Here is a 15,157-nt window from a genome sequence, read left to right as displayed (position 1 = left end):
ATGCACACAGCAGGCGAGCGACGTCTGTAAGTGTGTGTGTGTGTGTGTGTGTGTGTGTGACAGTTGATGCGTCACGTTAACTGGTCGGCGCAATTGGCGGCGGCCTTTCTGGATACCGAGCAGATTCCGGCGAGGCTCATTTACATAGAAAGGGGTCGACATGTTCCGCCCATATTACCTCATTTAAATACGCGCCAATTGCACCGGATGCAATGCTGACGGAACGCATGCGCCACCTCATTTCACCCGTTGCGCGTCCTCTGTGGATACCGAACAGAGTTTCAGAGCGATATGCACTGGCTTTCCGTCGGAAAAAGCTGCACAAACCGCGTGATTTTTTTTCCGTAGCCGTAGTTTGCGAAGACGCTCTCTGATTGGCTAGCCCACATACAGCGAAGACCCGCTCTGATTGGTTTAGCTCCGAAGGGCTCTGGGATAGAAATGTCCGACGCACATTACATATAATATTCTCTGCTTCGCGAAGTGGTTATGCTTTGGCCCTCTTTCGAAGTGGGTTATGCTTAGCGTTTGGAATCAGGGCTGGTGGTCCATCGCCCTACTCTAAAGACAATGTCTAATAATGTGCGAACAATCTTGTGTGTACAAGGCGGACATTTCTATCCCAGAGCCAAACCAATCAGAGAGGGACTCTTCGCTGTACGCGGGCTAGCCAATCAGAGAGCGTCTTCGCACACTACGGCTACGGGTCAAAAAAAATCACGCGTGCAAACCCTTTGTGGATCCCGCCCTAAGTCATTCCATTCTCTCATCAGTGAATGGACTATATAATTTCATTCTCTCATCAGTAAATGGACCATGTCATTCCATTCTCTCACTAATATACAGTCCAAGCCATTCCATTGTCTCATCAGTATATAGACCAAGCCATTCCATTGTCTCATCAGTATACAGTATAGACCAAGGCATTCCATTGTCTCATCAGTATACAGACCAAGCCATTCCATTGTCTCATCAGTATACAGACCAAGCCATTCTATTCTCTCATCGGTATATAGACCAAGCCATTACATTGTCTCATCAGTGAATAGGTTAACCGTTAAGCTATTCCATCAGTATATAGACCAAGCCATTCCATTGTCTCATCAGTATACAGTATAGACCAAGCCATTACATTGTCTCATCAGTATACAGACCAAGCCATTCCATTGTCTAATTAGTATACAGTATAGACCAAGCCATTACATTGTCTCATCGGTATACAGACCAAGCCATTCCATTGTCTCATCAGTATATAGACCAAGCCATTACATTGTCTCATCAGTGAATAGGTTAAGCTATTCCATCAGTATATAGACCAAGCCATTCCATTGTCTCATCAGTGAATAGGTTAAGCTATTCCATCAGTATATAGACCAAGTCATTCCATTCTCTCATCGGTATATAGACCAAGGCATTCCATTCTCATCAGTATACAGACCACGCCATTCCATTATCTCGTTGGTATATAGACCAAGCCATTCAATCCAATCATCCATTATATAGACAAAGCCATTCCATTCTCTCATCAGTATAAGGACCAAGCCATTCAATCCTCTCATCCATTATATAGACAAAGCCATTCCATTCTCTCATCAGTATAAGGACCAAGCCATTCAATCCTCTCATCCATTATATAGACAAAGCCATTCCATTCTCTCATCAGTATAAGGACCAAGCCATTCAATCCTCTCATCCATTATATAGACAACGCCATTCCATTCTCTCATCAGTATAAGGACCAAGCCATTAAATCCTCTCACCCATTATATAGACAAAGCCATTCCATTCTCTCATCAGTATAAGGACCAAGCCATTCAACCCTCTCATCCATTATATAGACAAAGCCATTCCATTCTCTCATCAGTATAAGGACCAAGCCATTCAACCCTCTCATCCATTATATAGACCAAGCCATTCCATTGTCTCATCACTATCCAGACCAAGCCATTCCATTTTCTCATCAGTACCCAGACCAAGCCATTCCATTCTCTCATTGGTATATAGATAAATACATTCCTTTCTCTCATCAGTATAAGGACAAAGCCATTCAATTATCTCATCCATTACATAGACTAAGCCTTTCCATCAGTATATAGACTAAGCCATTCCATCACCAAGCCATTCCATTCACTCATCAGTATACAGACTCTAAGCCCTTTCATCCATTCTCTAATACCTCCATCTTGTGCAATGTCCTGTTGTTGTATGTTCTATGTTATTCTTACTGTGTGTCTTGTTATCACCGCATGTGTGTGTGTTATCTTGTCTGCATCATCTCTGAGTGTGTGTCTCATCATGTCATCTCTCATTCTTGCCACATTTTATAGTTTTTCATCATCCATCACCTCTCTTATCATTGATCTCACTCATTAACCTTCATTAACCTCCTGTGTCAGTCTTCCATTCCTTCAGAAATAGCTAACTACCACCTTTCATTTCTATATATAATTTTATTTATTTATATTTTAAAATATGATATTTTCATCATTATAATCATCTGTGTCCAATCCATCTGTCAGAGTTTGAGCTGAGGGCGGATCTCTGATTAGCGTCCAGAGCAACTCTTGACAGATGAAATGGCCCAGACAAAGGTGGTAGTAGGCATTCCATGGCATTTGATTGGAACTAATTACATTTTATTCTATTAAATAACTTGAATTACACTGAAAAGGTTTATGAATACATTATGAAATGACAATGAGGACAGGTGTCATTATGTAGTTATTTGAACCTAAATGTTGTAATTGACCTACAATGCTTTACACATCTCCAACGTTACAGTTTAAAGGTGCTATAGATAACATTCAGCCACTAGATGTCGCACTAGAGCACCAGCATGTAATATATTGCACTCAGAAACAACTTTGCAATGTACTTATATTGAATAACAAATATTTCAGTGTTTCCACACATAATGTTTACATAATGTTTACATTCAATAATTCAAACATTTGGATGTAAACAAGGTTCCCCTCTACAGTGATCGACAAGGTCAGTTTTAAAGGAACACGCCAACACCATCTTCTACAGAGTAAGACAAGAAGATAGATATCAATTTCCTCTACTGTACGTTCAGTAGAAAGCTATCCAGCTGCAAGCTAGCCTAGCTTAGTGCAAATGAATGCAAGCTGATATGGACCAGTAGCTTAAAACTCAGGGAGAGGTGTTTTGGGCCAACAGCTCCCATTAATTTGTACTAAGCTAGGCTAGCTTGCAGCTGGATAACTTTCTACTGAACGCACAGAGAGGAAATTGGTGTCTATCTTCTTGTCTGACTCTAATGTTGGTGTGTTCCTTTAAGCTAAACGCTGCCTCACTTATAGGCACACAGTTTTGCACACATTAATTTAGTTTGACAGCTATTGACAGTAAATTAGTTTGAATATGGCTACCAGTGATGTCATCAGCGTCATTGAATCCTATAGCAATATCTTGTCTTGTAAGGACTGCTACCTTATCATTTCATTGAGCCGTAACAAGGATGCATTGTCCACGATGACATCACTGGTGGCCATATTCAAACGGTTTAGAGTTTTTGGATGTGTGTGAGATTATGTGCGAAATAAATCAGCATTGTTTTTTTTTTGTGAAGTGCCCCTTTAAAAGGCAAGTAAATTCCGTAAATCGATAGAAGTCAGTAGAAAGTGACTTATCTCACTGCTTCCAGCGCTGTGTACAGCTGTAGCCATCGTAGAAGTTTCACGTTTTCACACACAATACCCAACCTCTCTACTGCTGCACCACTGCTCCACCGCCAAGAAGGAATTATTTGGAAAATCCTGTAGTTTTAATGCAGGGTTTTCTATTTTTGGGGCGGCTTCTACAATGGCTTCTTCTGTATAGGCATGACAGTAACATTCTAAAAGGACCCAGGTCTACTTCCTGTTGCATTGTTTGCTAATGCAACAGTTGACAGGAAATACATTTGGGTCAAAACTGTTTCCCTTGCAACAAAATTCCAGTGAAATTCCAGACCTTTTCATTAACATTCTATTCTTCTGCCGGTGTAGACCTTTTCATAAACATTCTATTCTTCTGCCGGTGTAGACCTTTTCATAAACATTCTATTCTTCTGCTGGTATAGACTTTTCATAAACATTCTATTCTTCTGCTGGTGTAGACTTTTCATAAACATTCTATTCTTCTGCCGGTGTAGACCTTTTCATAAACATTCTATTCTTCTGCCGGTGTAGACCTTTTCATAAACATTCTATTCTTCTGCCGGTGTAGACCTTTTCATAAACATTCTATTCTTCTGCCGGTGTAGACCTTTTCATAAACATTCTATTCTTCTGCCGGTGTAGACCTTTTCATAAACATTCTATTCTTCTGCCGGTGTGTAGACCTTTTCATAAACATTCTATTCTTCTGCCGGTGTGTAGACCTTTTCATAAACATTCTATTCTTCTGCCGGTGTGTAGACCTTTTCATAAACATTCTATTCTTCTGCCGGTGTAGACCTTTTCATAAACATGCTATTTGGGCCCCAGTGTATTTCCTGTTATAGTGTTTACTAATCAAATAAACTATAAAAGAAGGAAGGGTCACCGCGTCAGAATACCAGCATTCTATGCTCTGCTTGGTGCCAGACTTTGGTGCCAGTTCTATTGAAGCCTGTAATCAAATTCAAAATATACAAGCTATCTGTGGAGTCATCAAAGAGAAGCCCAACTTCCCACCACAGTTAGGACGGCCGAAATCCGACCAATCTTTCACCCTCGACTAAAAACACACTTTTTCAATCAATACCAATAAATAAATAAATAATAATAATAAACCACTAACCTTCTTACAGTCTTATACTATCATGCACTCTTCCTACTATACTAATATGTCTTTACTACTATGCACTCAACACGACAGCACTCACGTTTCAGCACTGTTTGATGAACATTGTTACTCAGCTGAAAGAGTTGTACCCTTCCTGCTGACTTGTCGTACAGTCGCTTTGGATAAAAGCGTCAGCTAAATGACAAAATGTAAATGTATATATATCAACCAATATATAAAACATTAGCTAGTTAACAATGCAACAAATTCCATATGATTCTTCTGACATCCGAGGTAATAACTTGTTTAAATGACAGCCTCCTCATAAACAAGAAGACGGTTTATCCTATTCAACTCAATGTCGGTCAGACTGACATTTTCCACACTTGGTACCAATGTGCGTTCACGTGCTACACGGCGACATGATTGATGACCCTTCCTTCTTTTATAGTTTCCTTGTTGCTAACACAGTAGCTGACAGGACACACACTCGGGCCCAATCTGTTTCTCTAGCAACAGAATAATTTTGAAAAGGTCTATAATCTGATGTTGACAACAATTCTCTCCCTGTTGGTTGTCTTCTGATGTTGACGGAGCATCTTTTATGGCTAAAGTTACTCTCAATTTGGATGGGTTACCAAAAGGAATACCCGGTATTTGAAATCTCTGAAAGTAAATGGACATAGTAAAAGCCTACTCAAAATCTCTAAAAAACGTTATAGAAGTGAGATGCTCTCGTCGGTATCATAAGAGACCATGTTGCCCTCAAGGCTGGTTTACTAACCTGTGCCTTGTGTGTGTGTGTCTGTGTGTGTCTGTGTGTGCACATGTGTGATTGTATGTATGCATGCATGTCCACATGACTGTGTGTACTCACGTGTGCATCTGTGCACACATTTGTGCGACTCTGTGTGTGTTTATGTTTGTGTGTGTGTGTGTGTGTGTGTGTGTGTGTGTGTGTGTGTGTGTGTGTGTGTATGTGTGTGTGTGTGTGTGTGTGTGTGTGTGTGTGTGTGTGTGTGTGTGTGTATGTACGTATGTGTGTGTGTCTCTTTACGCCCTGCTATATCAGACTGCCTGAATGTGAGATGATCCACGATGGGAATATAAGGTACTTTCCTCCCAGACCTCTCCTGCCTCACATCCACACTCAACCTCAGTAAAAGCTGCTTGAACCTTTACTACAGTAGTCTCCAGTTGCCGACGCACACCTTGATGTCCTTTTCAATTGCAAATGCTTCAAGGGTGGAAAGGTGACACCACGACTTCAGATTAATTCACTTGACAGCAAGCTGACATCATGTCTTCAAAAACAACAGCCCATAGAACACACACACACACACATACACACACACACACACACACACACACACACACACACACACACACACACACACACACACACACACACACACACACACACACACACACACACACACACACACTATTTCTCTTGGTCTTTTTCTGCAACTCTTTTTGTTTGTTCGTTTAGTTTATTTCTCTTGTTCGTTTGTTCTTTCATTCATTCGTCCGTTCGTTCGTTCTTTTGCTCATTATTTCTGTCTTCACTCTTAATCTTACTCTGTTTTTTCTTGACACACACACACACGCACACACACACGCACACACGCACACACACACACACACACATACACACACACGCGCACACACACACGCACACACACACGCACAAACACACAGTTGATACCAGAGCTTTTATTTTCTAATGCGTTAACGTGACTTTGACAGTTGGTCAGAGGCAGAGGAATCAAAGGAAGACATCAGGAGGTATAGGTTTCAACTTCCTGTTTCCTGCTTCCTGAAGTGTCCCCTGACCCCTCATCTGCCTCCTCCTCTCCTCCCGTCACCTGTCTTCCATTCATCTTTTCTCTCGCTGCCCCTCTCTCCTCTCCCCTCCTGTCGTAGTGGTCATCGGGTTTGTGCTCTCAGGAAGTGGAGTGGTTTGTGTCTATATGCTTTTTTCTGCTGGGAGTCCTAATGTTAAAAGAGTTAGTTCTGTTTTTTGGAATCCTAGCTCTGTTTTCTACTCACCAAGGGTGTTGTTGTTGATCACTGTCCTTTCTCAGCACAACCCATGGTGTTCCTAATACTAGTTCCAGATAGCTAGCCACAAGCAGTGTTGCAGTCGAGTCACTAAATCTCGAGTCCGAGTCGAGTCTCGAGTCCTCAGTGTTCGAGTCCAAGTCACCAAAGAAGAGCCCGAGTCGAGTCCATAGTCACCAAAGAAGAGCCCGAGTCGAGTCCATCGTCACCAAAGTCCACTCCACTCTGGTGGTCAAAGAGCTGACATACAAATAATAAAAAGGTCTACATTAAACATAATTGACACATTGGTCACCATTTCAAAGGGAGTTTATTTACTTTTTGACACAATAGCCAAACAAATGCACTAGCCATCATTAATATCTTATGGCAAATGATTAGGCCCTATTACAAAAAAACAAAAAAACTAAAAAAATTATTTATCAAGTCCGAGCCTGTACCTTCCGAGTCCGAATGCAGTCAATGTTCGAGTCATCAGTGCTCAAGTCCAAGTCGAGTCACGAGTCCTGAAAATCAGTCCAGGACTCAGACTCGAGTACTACAACACTGGCCACGAGCCAACACAAAGTCAACAGAGTCGACTGAGGACAACTGAACTCCACTTTTTGCGCAGTGTGGAGTCATTTTTATTCAGCTTGTACAGACAGGAGCGTCAACTCCACCCCGTTGACTTTGCATTGGTTTGTGTCTAACTAGCCGGAGCACGTATGAGGAAGTACGAGGAACAGCTTGGCTTGCGCTGAGAAAGGACTCTACCAATCATTGGTAGTAAAAATAAATAGGACTAGGGTTCCAAAAATGCTAATTATCCCTTTAAAGTTAGAATCACAGTATAATACATTACTATATATGTGTATTATATTATAGCTATATACCATATATTATATTATAAATTGTGAGGTGCAAACAAGAAGCTTAATCTTCTAAAATGTATGCATCCATGTGCTACAGTATGTTAACCCCAGAACACACAACAGAATGATATCTTGTAAGATATGACCCACACGCCCCAAATAACTCAACACCAAGAATCTTATCTCTACAGGCTTGGGTTGTTGGTTCAACAAAAAAAAAACAGGGTGGAAAACCCAGACTCCCAGCAAACTGCTAAAGTTGCTGTTGTTGTTTTGTTGTTGATGATGATGTAGTTGCTTTGTTTTTTTTGCTGATGGTGACTAAATGGTTATTTTAGTTGTTGATGTTGTTCTACTAGCTGCTGTGTTTATACTTTTGATGTTGTCCTAGCTGTTGTTTATTGCTGATGTCGCTTCAGTCGTCTTTAACACGGACATGATTCATTTACATTTAGTCATTGATTTCCCTCTTCATCTGACTTCATCTGACATGTTGTTGTGGTGGAGTTTAACCTTTGACAATATCTACCCCCCCTCCTTCTGTTTCTTCTTCCTCTCTTGCGTCGTTATGGGCCTTCATTCATAAAGTCTCTGGAACCAGGAGTACTGATCTGAGAACGGGTTTCGCCTCTTAATAAAGGAACACGCCGAAATTATGGGAAATGTGCTTTACCGTCTTCTCCAGAGTCGGACAAGTGCGTCTGTGCGTTCAGGAGAAAGCTATCCGGCTGCTAGCTAGCCTAGCTTAGCACAAATGAATGGAAGCGGATACGGATCAGCTAGCCTAGCTTAAAACTCCAGGAGAACTGTTTTTGGCCAACAGCTAGGCTAGCTGGTCCGTATCCGCTTCCATTAAAAAATATACCCCCCTCCCAGAATATAGTTGCTTGTGAATATTGACTGAACTGCCCTTAGACATGAGCATTCCTCTCTTGTGAAGCTCATATCGCTGCTATAGTAAAGCTTGTATCTCCTGCCTCAGTGCAGACAGATCAGAACTCATGGTGTCAGAGGCTTTATGAATTCAGGCCCTGTAGTTCTCACTCACTGTGTTTGGCCTTCATTTCCCATGGTGCCCCCTCCAGCAAGAACAGGTCCTCTGTGGCGTACGCTACCCAGAAGTCCTGGCTGCTTAACGCCACTGTGGAGGAAAACATTACCTTCGGCAGCCCGTTCCTTAAACAGAGGTAATTACACTTTGTAAAGGTTGATTGATTGATTATTTTATTTTCGTGTCATGTACACAAAGTGCCCAACCCTCATGGGTTTATAATACACCCAAAATACTGTTGCAGTGTTCCATCATTACATTACACAACATTTTTCATTAACTAAATACAGATTCCCACCCTGAAGCACAACTCACATTTTTCCTATTCATCCCCAGCTCAACATACATGGAGGACATTTGACGAAAAATGACTTCCCTTATGTCCTCGTAGACAGGACAATAAAACAAAAAAGATTAAGCTCATTCCACCAAACAAAGTCTGTCCTCCTCTGGAGTGGCATTAAACCTGCCGGCCTCTAGGGTTTGACCGTGTCTGTGCACATAGGGATCTTTGTCTTCTGTTTAAATTTATAGGATATATATATCGTTTTCTGATAACACATATCACAGCTTCCACTAAAATAGAGGCCTTTCACTGAATGTTCAGAATGCCCATGTTGAAAGAGACAATGGTTGCTGTTGCAAAATGTGTTGATATCAGTGTTGGGCAGTAATGCGTTGCAGTAATAATAATATTACTTTTCCCAGTTAACGAGTAGCAAATTAACTAATTACTACCTCAATTTCAGTAATAATATCACAGTTACCCCACAGCGCTGATGCGTCTTCTTCTAAGTTACTGCATCTATTTCATGGAGGCAGGTAGATTCCTCCACCCTACTGGGTAGAATGAAAGTTTTAGAGCACTGTTTCATCATTCTGGAGTGCGAGAGGAGCCCCGACTTCTCCTACTTACTTTCCACTTAAAAAGATATGCCCTCAGATCTCTTGAAACACCTGCTGTTTTAAAGAAATTGTCCTTCATCAATTTAAGCCAGCTGTGCTTTTGATCAAGCCTGAAGTAACCTTGTTACCAAACTTCTAATGCTTCAGTCAATTCTCTTCACACAACATGGGCCCTGTTTCTTGTACCTGGTTCAACTAAGTCGATCAAGATGTCATTATCCAGCTTCAGTTAACCCGATGTTTGAAGCCGGGATTTTCCTGTTCCTCGAAGGTGGATTCAGTCTCGTTAACTCAAGCCAGACTTGCGACCCAGGCTAAATGCGCGCGGCCGCTTCAGTTGAAAAGCCAGCACGTATCGATAGCAGAGAATCTGATTCTCTAGCGGCATTGATTGATTAATTGATTTAGAACTTTATTAACATATTGCAGTACGGCTCAATCGCCTCGCCGACAAGTTAAATGCGTTATCTATAGGCTAATTTCAAGTCCCTCATTACCTCAATCAATCAGATTATATTTCTTTAAACTTGCCTGCTGGATTGAATAATCAAATGAGATCTTGCTAGCGAAAATAATTAGTAAAACTGTCATACAGAATAACGATACGGCTCCCTTACCCATTGATTGATGTATGGTCGATCTTTTACTTATCTTCTCTGTGGTCTAACGGGTTGTTCTTCTGACTTTCACGCAGACGACCGGGGTTCGAGACCCAGTCGTCTCCTTCTTTTTGCAATATAGGAATAATTCAATTTGGTGCACGTTGAGAGCTATATAAAGAATGACATCCTCAATGCATGTAGATTTATAATATTTTAACTTAAAACTATGCTACCTTTGCGTATAATCATTAATATTATATTCCAAAAATTTATATTGGAAAGACGGGGATTCGAACCCCGGTCGCCGGGTTGCCAGGATTGAGCACTACCGCTGAGCCACTGTGCCAGATGGGATAAATTCATTGTTTATACATTAATGAACGAGAGACCCGTGTTTAGAATATTCTTTGTTTTGAAGGAAGTTTTATCTCTTTATCCTCATTCATTAATGTGACGTCAACGGCTCATTCAATTCCTCAAATCCGTCAAACAGCGCATCTCATCAGACATCTTAATCCCAGTTACAATTAAAATAACCACATAATGTGTACATCGCACGAGCGAGCGCCACGGTATATATAACGTGCATTATTTAGGACAAAGTGAATTTAGTATCAGCATTTTGGGTCTATTTTACATTTCAAAAGCCCCTTCTGGAAGAATGGAGCACAAAAACGTAATTCAGAATGGTATAATGCAGATCGTAGACTGTGGGAATAATTTCAGGAAACGGGCTGTCACTTCTTTGCGGGGGCGTGGCGATGGTTCAGGCTAACTTGAACTTAAACTCTGCTTTCGACCAGGCTCAAACTTTTGGATCTGTTGTCATGGTGATTTGGAAAATCCAGGTACGGGGAACCGGAAAGTCCGACTAACTCAGTTATCCAGTTAAAGTTATCCGGCTAACTCAGTTATCCAGGTACGGGGAACGGGGCCCAGAGGTGCTATGCTCTCCACTGCGTTGAAAACAATGATCTACAGTAGCTCAGCTCAGCTCTGTCATTGCAGCAGCCTGTGTGTCTGGTTTGAAAGCCGGTAAGAAAGGAAGCAATTCTGAAATTAAATTCTACTTTTGAAATGAGTAACAAGGAATTATTTTCTTTTTAAATAACAAGCCCAAATATAATTGCAATGATCATTCATTAATTCAAATTGTTGTCTTATTACTGGATCTTGTACAAGTCACAGTGGAACAGTAATATTGTGCTTTTCCAACGTTCCTTGGGTACAGTCATAGTGAATATGTCCTGTTCCTCAGGTACAGTCATAGTGAATATGTCCTGTTCCTCAGGTACAGTCATAGTGAATATGTCCTGTTCCTCAGGTACAATCATAGTGAATATGTCCTGTTCCTCAGGTACAGTCATAGTGAATATGTCCTGTTCCTCAGGTACAGTCATAGTGAATATGTTCTGTTCCTTAGGTACAGTCAAGTTCAAGTTCAAGTTCCTTTTATTGCCACACGGCCAGGCCGGTGGAATTCGAGCACGGTGCAGGTGGTAGCTGCGACAATACACCACAGTCCACAAAGACATAAGAAGACACATGGAACATAACATAACATAACATAAACATAACATAATATAACATAACATAACAGCAGGGGGTAAAATTAGGAGGAGTTGGAGTTAAGTAGTTGTATGGCCTTGGGGAAGAAACTGTTGTTGAACCTAACCGTGCGACTGCCCAGTGACCTGAACCTCCTACCAGAGGGGAGGTGATGAGCTGGGTGCAGGGGGTCACTGATGATTTTGTGTGCGCGTGTGATGGTGTGATGTTTGTGTATGGAGTCCAGGGTGGGGAGTTTGCAGTTAATGATTTTGGATGCCCTTATGATGATCCTGTCTAGTCTGTGTAGTGTGTGTTTGGGTGTGTTGCCGTACCATACAGTGATAGTGAATATGTCCTGTTCCTCAGGTACAGTCATAGTGAATATGTCCTGTTCCTCAGGTACAGTCATAGTGAATATGTCCTGTTCCTCAGGTACAGTCATAGTGAATATGTACAGTCATAGTGAATATGTCCTGTTCCTCAGGTACAAGGCCGTGATTGATGCCTGCTCTTTACAACCGGATATTGACCTCCTGCCCTTTGGAGACCAGACAGAGATTGGAGAAAGGGTAAATACTGTAGACATACACACATACACATACACATACACACATACACATACACATACACATACACATACACACACACACATACACATACACATACACACATACACATATACACACATACACACATACACACATACACATACACATACACACATACACATATACACACATACACACATACACACATACACATATACACACATACACATATACACACGTACACATACACATACACACATACATACATACACATACACACATACACACGTACACATACACATACACACATACACACATACACATACACACATACACATATACACACATTCACACATACACATATACACACATACACATATACACATGTACACATACACATACACACATACATACATACACATACACACATACACATATACACACATACACATACACATACACACATACACATATACACACATACACATACACATACACATACACCTACACACATACACATACACATACACACATACACATACACATACTGTACACATACACATACACATTCACATTCACATACACATACACATACTGTACACATACACATACTGTACATATACACATACACATTCACATTCACATTCACATTCACATACACATACACATACTGTACACATACACATACACAGGAATAATTTCAATTTCAATAATTAAAGTATTTACTTGTTATTTAGATGTAAGGTCCTTGTGTCTCTTCATGCTGTGTTTATTTGTGTATCTGTCTCAGGGCATCAACCTTAGTGGAGGTCAGAGACAGAGGATCTGTGTGGCCAGAGCTCTCTACCAAAACACCAACATTGTCTTTTTGGTGAGTTGAACTATAATCTACAGTGGTTCTCAACCTTTTTCACATTAGGACCCCCACATTGATACACATTAGGACCCCCACATTGATACACATTAGTTGTTATCTTAAATATGAATCATTGTGCAATATGGATGGTTGCCAAGGTAACACACTGTAAACAATAGGAAATCAACTAAATAAACATTGCTGTTTAATCTAATTAACTAATAGTTTCAATATGAGGCATGCTGTCATGCTAGAAAAAAACATATAATCTACTAGCTTTAACATGACTACTACCCTGTCTGTATTTTTGTGTATTGTATCTATCTAGAATAACCCCAGGATATGTTTTAATTTGATTTTATGTGATTTATCCATATCTTGGTTGTTTAAGAAATGTGAAATAAATATATCTGGAAGTGATTCACGCAGTCCATATTTAACACGACACCATCCTTGCTCTTCTGCCATTTCTATCTTCCTGGTTAGTGACATCATCTCCTGTTGACATTGACACACACTTTTTAATTGGCTATCAGGTACACGCCTCAGATAAAGCCTCCTCTGGCATTCCTGTACACCCTCATCACGCACAGAAACATGTTGAATCATCAAAATACAACGGCTCTACTGATTAAACACTGTAATTGAATAGGATAACTGTACAGATAATGTTATACTGGGCTGCAGTAAAACTGTATTTTTTCAGGCGATGGAGATTCCTGTGTCTGATCCTCAGACTGGAGTGTGCGTCACACAGATTTCAACATGAAATGCTCTGTGTCTGATGACAAGACTAAGGGGAACTATGGCCAATTTAAGAATTCATACATGTTATTCATATGGTCTGAGACAATTAATTCGACATACATGTTATTCATATGGTCTGAGACAATTAATTCATACATTTCATTCCTGTGGTTTAAGACAGTTAATTCATACATGTTATTCCTATGGTTTAAGACAGTTAATTCATACATGTTATTCCTATGGTTTAAGACAGTTAATTCATACATGTTATTCCTATGGTTTAAGACAGTGAATTCATACATGTTATTCCTATGGTCTGAGACAGTGAATTCATACATTTCATTCCTGTGGTTTAAGACAGTTAATTCATACATGTTATTCCTACGGTCTGAGACAGTTCATTCATACATGTTATTCCTACGGTCTGAGACAGTTCATTCATACATGTTATTCCTATGGTCTAAGAGATATTAGTGAATATGGAACAACTCTTTCCTTATCTAAAAACTAGCAACACTTACTCATCAGAGAGCTTAAATAACACATAATAATCACAAGTGGGGGTTTCCCCCCCCCAAAAAACTGAATAATCTCAGGTAATTAACATTACATATCTCTTGTCGTGTAATTAACACAACATTGTGCATACTTTGACAATAAATAAAAGAATAATTTGTTCTTACTTGCTTGCCTGGGTAAATAAAGGTTAAATAAATGTAAAACTAAATTATAAAAAACGTTTATTTTTATTTTATTTATTTTTTTAATCGATACCGATATTTTCCGATATCACATTTTTATGCCAATATCGGCCGATAATATCGGTAGGCCGATAATATCGGACATCCCTAATCTGTATGCATCTCTTTTTTTCTGCGGTAGGACGACCCATTCTCCGCGCTGGACATCCACCTCAGCGACCACCTGATGCAGGAGGGGATCCTCAAGTTCCTCCAGGATGACAAGCGGACCCTGGTGCTGGTCACTCACAAGCTACAGTATCTGATACATGCTGACTGGGTAAGAGTCATTAACCCTTTCACTTACTGTACCACCTTACAGTATGTCTCAGTGACGCTGGATCGGAACTATGGGCTCTATCATCAATTCTCTACTAAGTTATGGACAATTTAAAACCATGAGCACAAACCTCCCTGTCTCAATTTTTAACCGTGTTAACTGATTTTCTCTGTGTTTTGTCTGTATCG

The 15,157-nt window shown here is 40.4% G+C and overlaps 1 protein-coding gene across 1 annotated transcript in view; it reads left to right on the top strand.

Annotated features, from left to right (window-relative positions):
* abcc9 (ATP-binding cassette, sub-family C (CFTR/MRP), member 9) overlaps positions 1–15,157 on the top strand; it is a 209,767-nt gene that overhangs the window by 128,515 nt on the left and 66,095 nt on the right. Inside the window, exons 18-21 of the mRNA XM_084330742.1 lie at positions 8,717–8,875; positions 12,283–12,367; positions 13,137–13,217; positions 14,832–14,969. Of these exons, the coding sequence (XP_084186868.1) occupies positions 8,717–8,875; positions 12,283–12,367; positions 13,137–13,217; positions 14,832–14,969 (463 nt within the window). The remainder of the gene's footprint in view (positions 1–8,716; positions 8,876–12,282; positions 12,368–13,136; positions 13,218–14,831; positions 14,970–15,157) is intronic.

The sequence above is a fragment of the Notolepis coatsorum genome (assembly GCF_963971535.1).
Source record: "Notolepis coatsorum genome assembly, chromosome: 15".
NCBI lineage: Eukaryota > Metazoa > Chordata > Actinopteri > Aulopiformes > Paralepididae > Notolepis > Notolepis coatsorum.
Note: the sequence above shows the minus strand (reverse complement) of the source record. Positions and strands in the feature narration are given on the sequence as shown.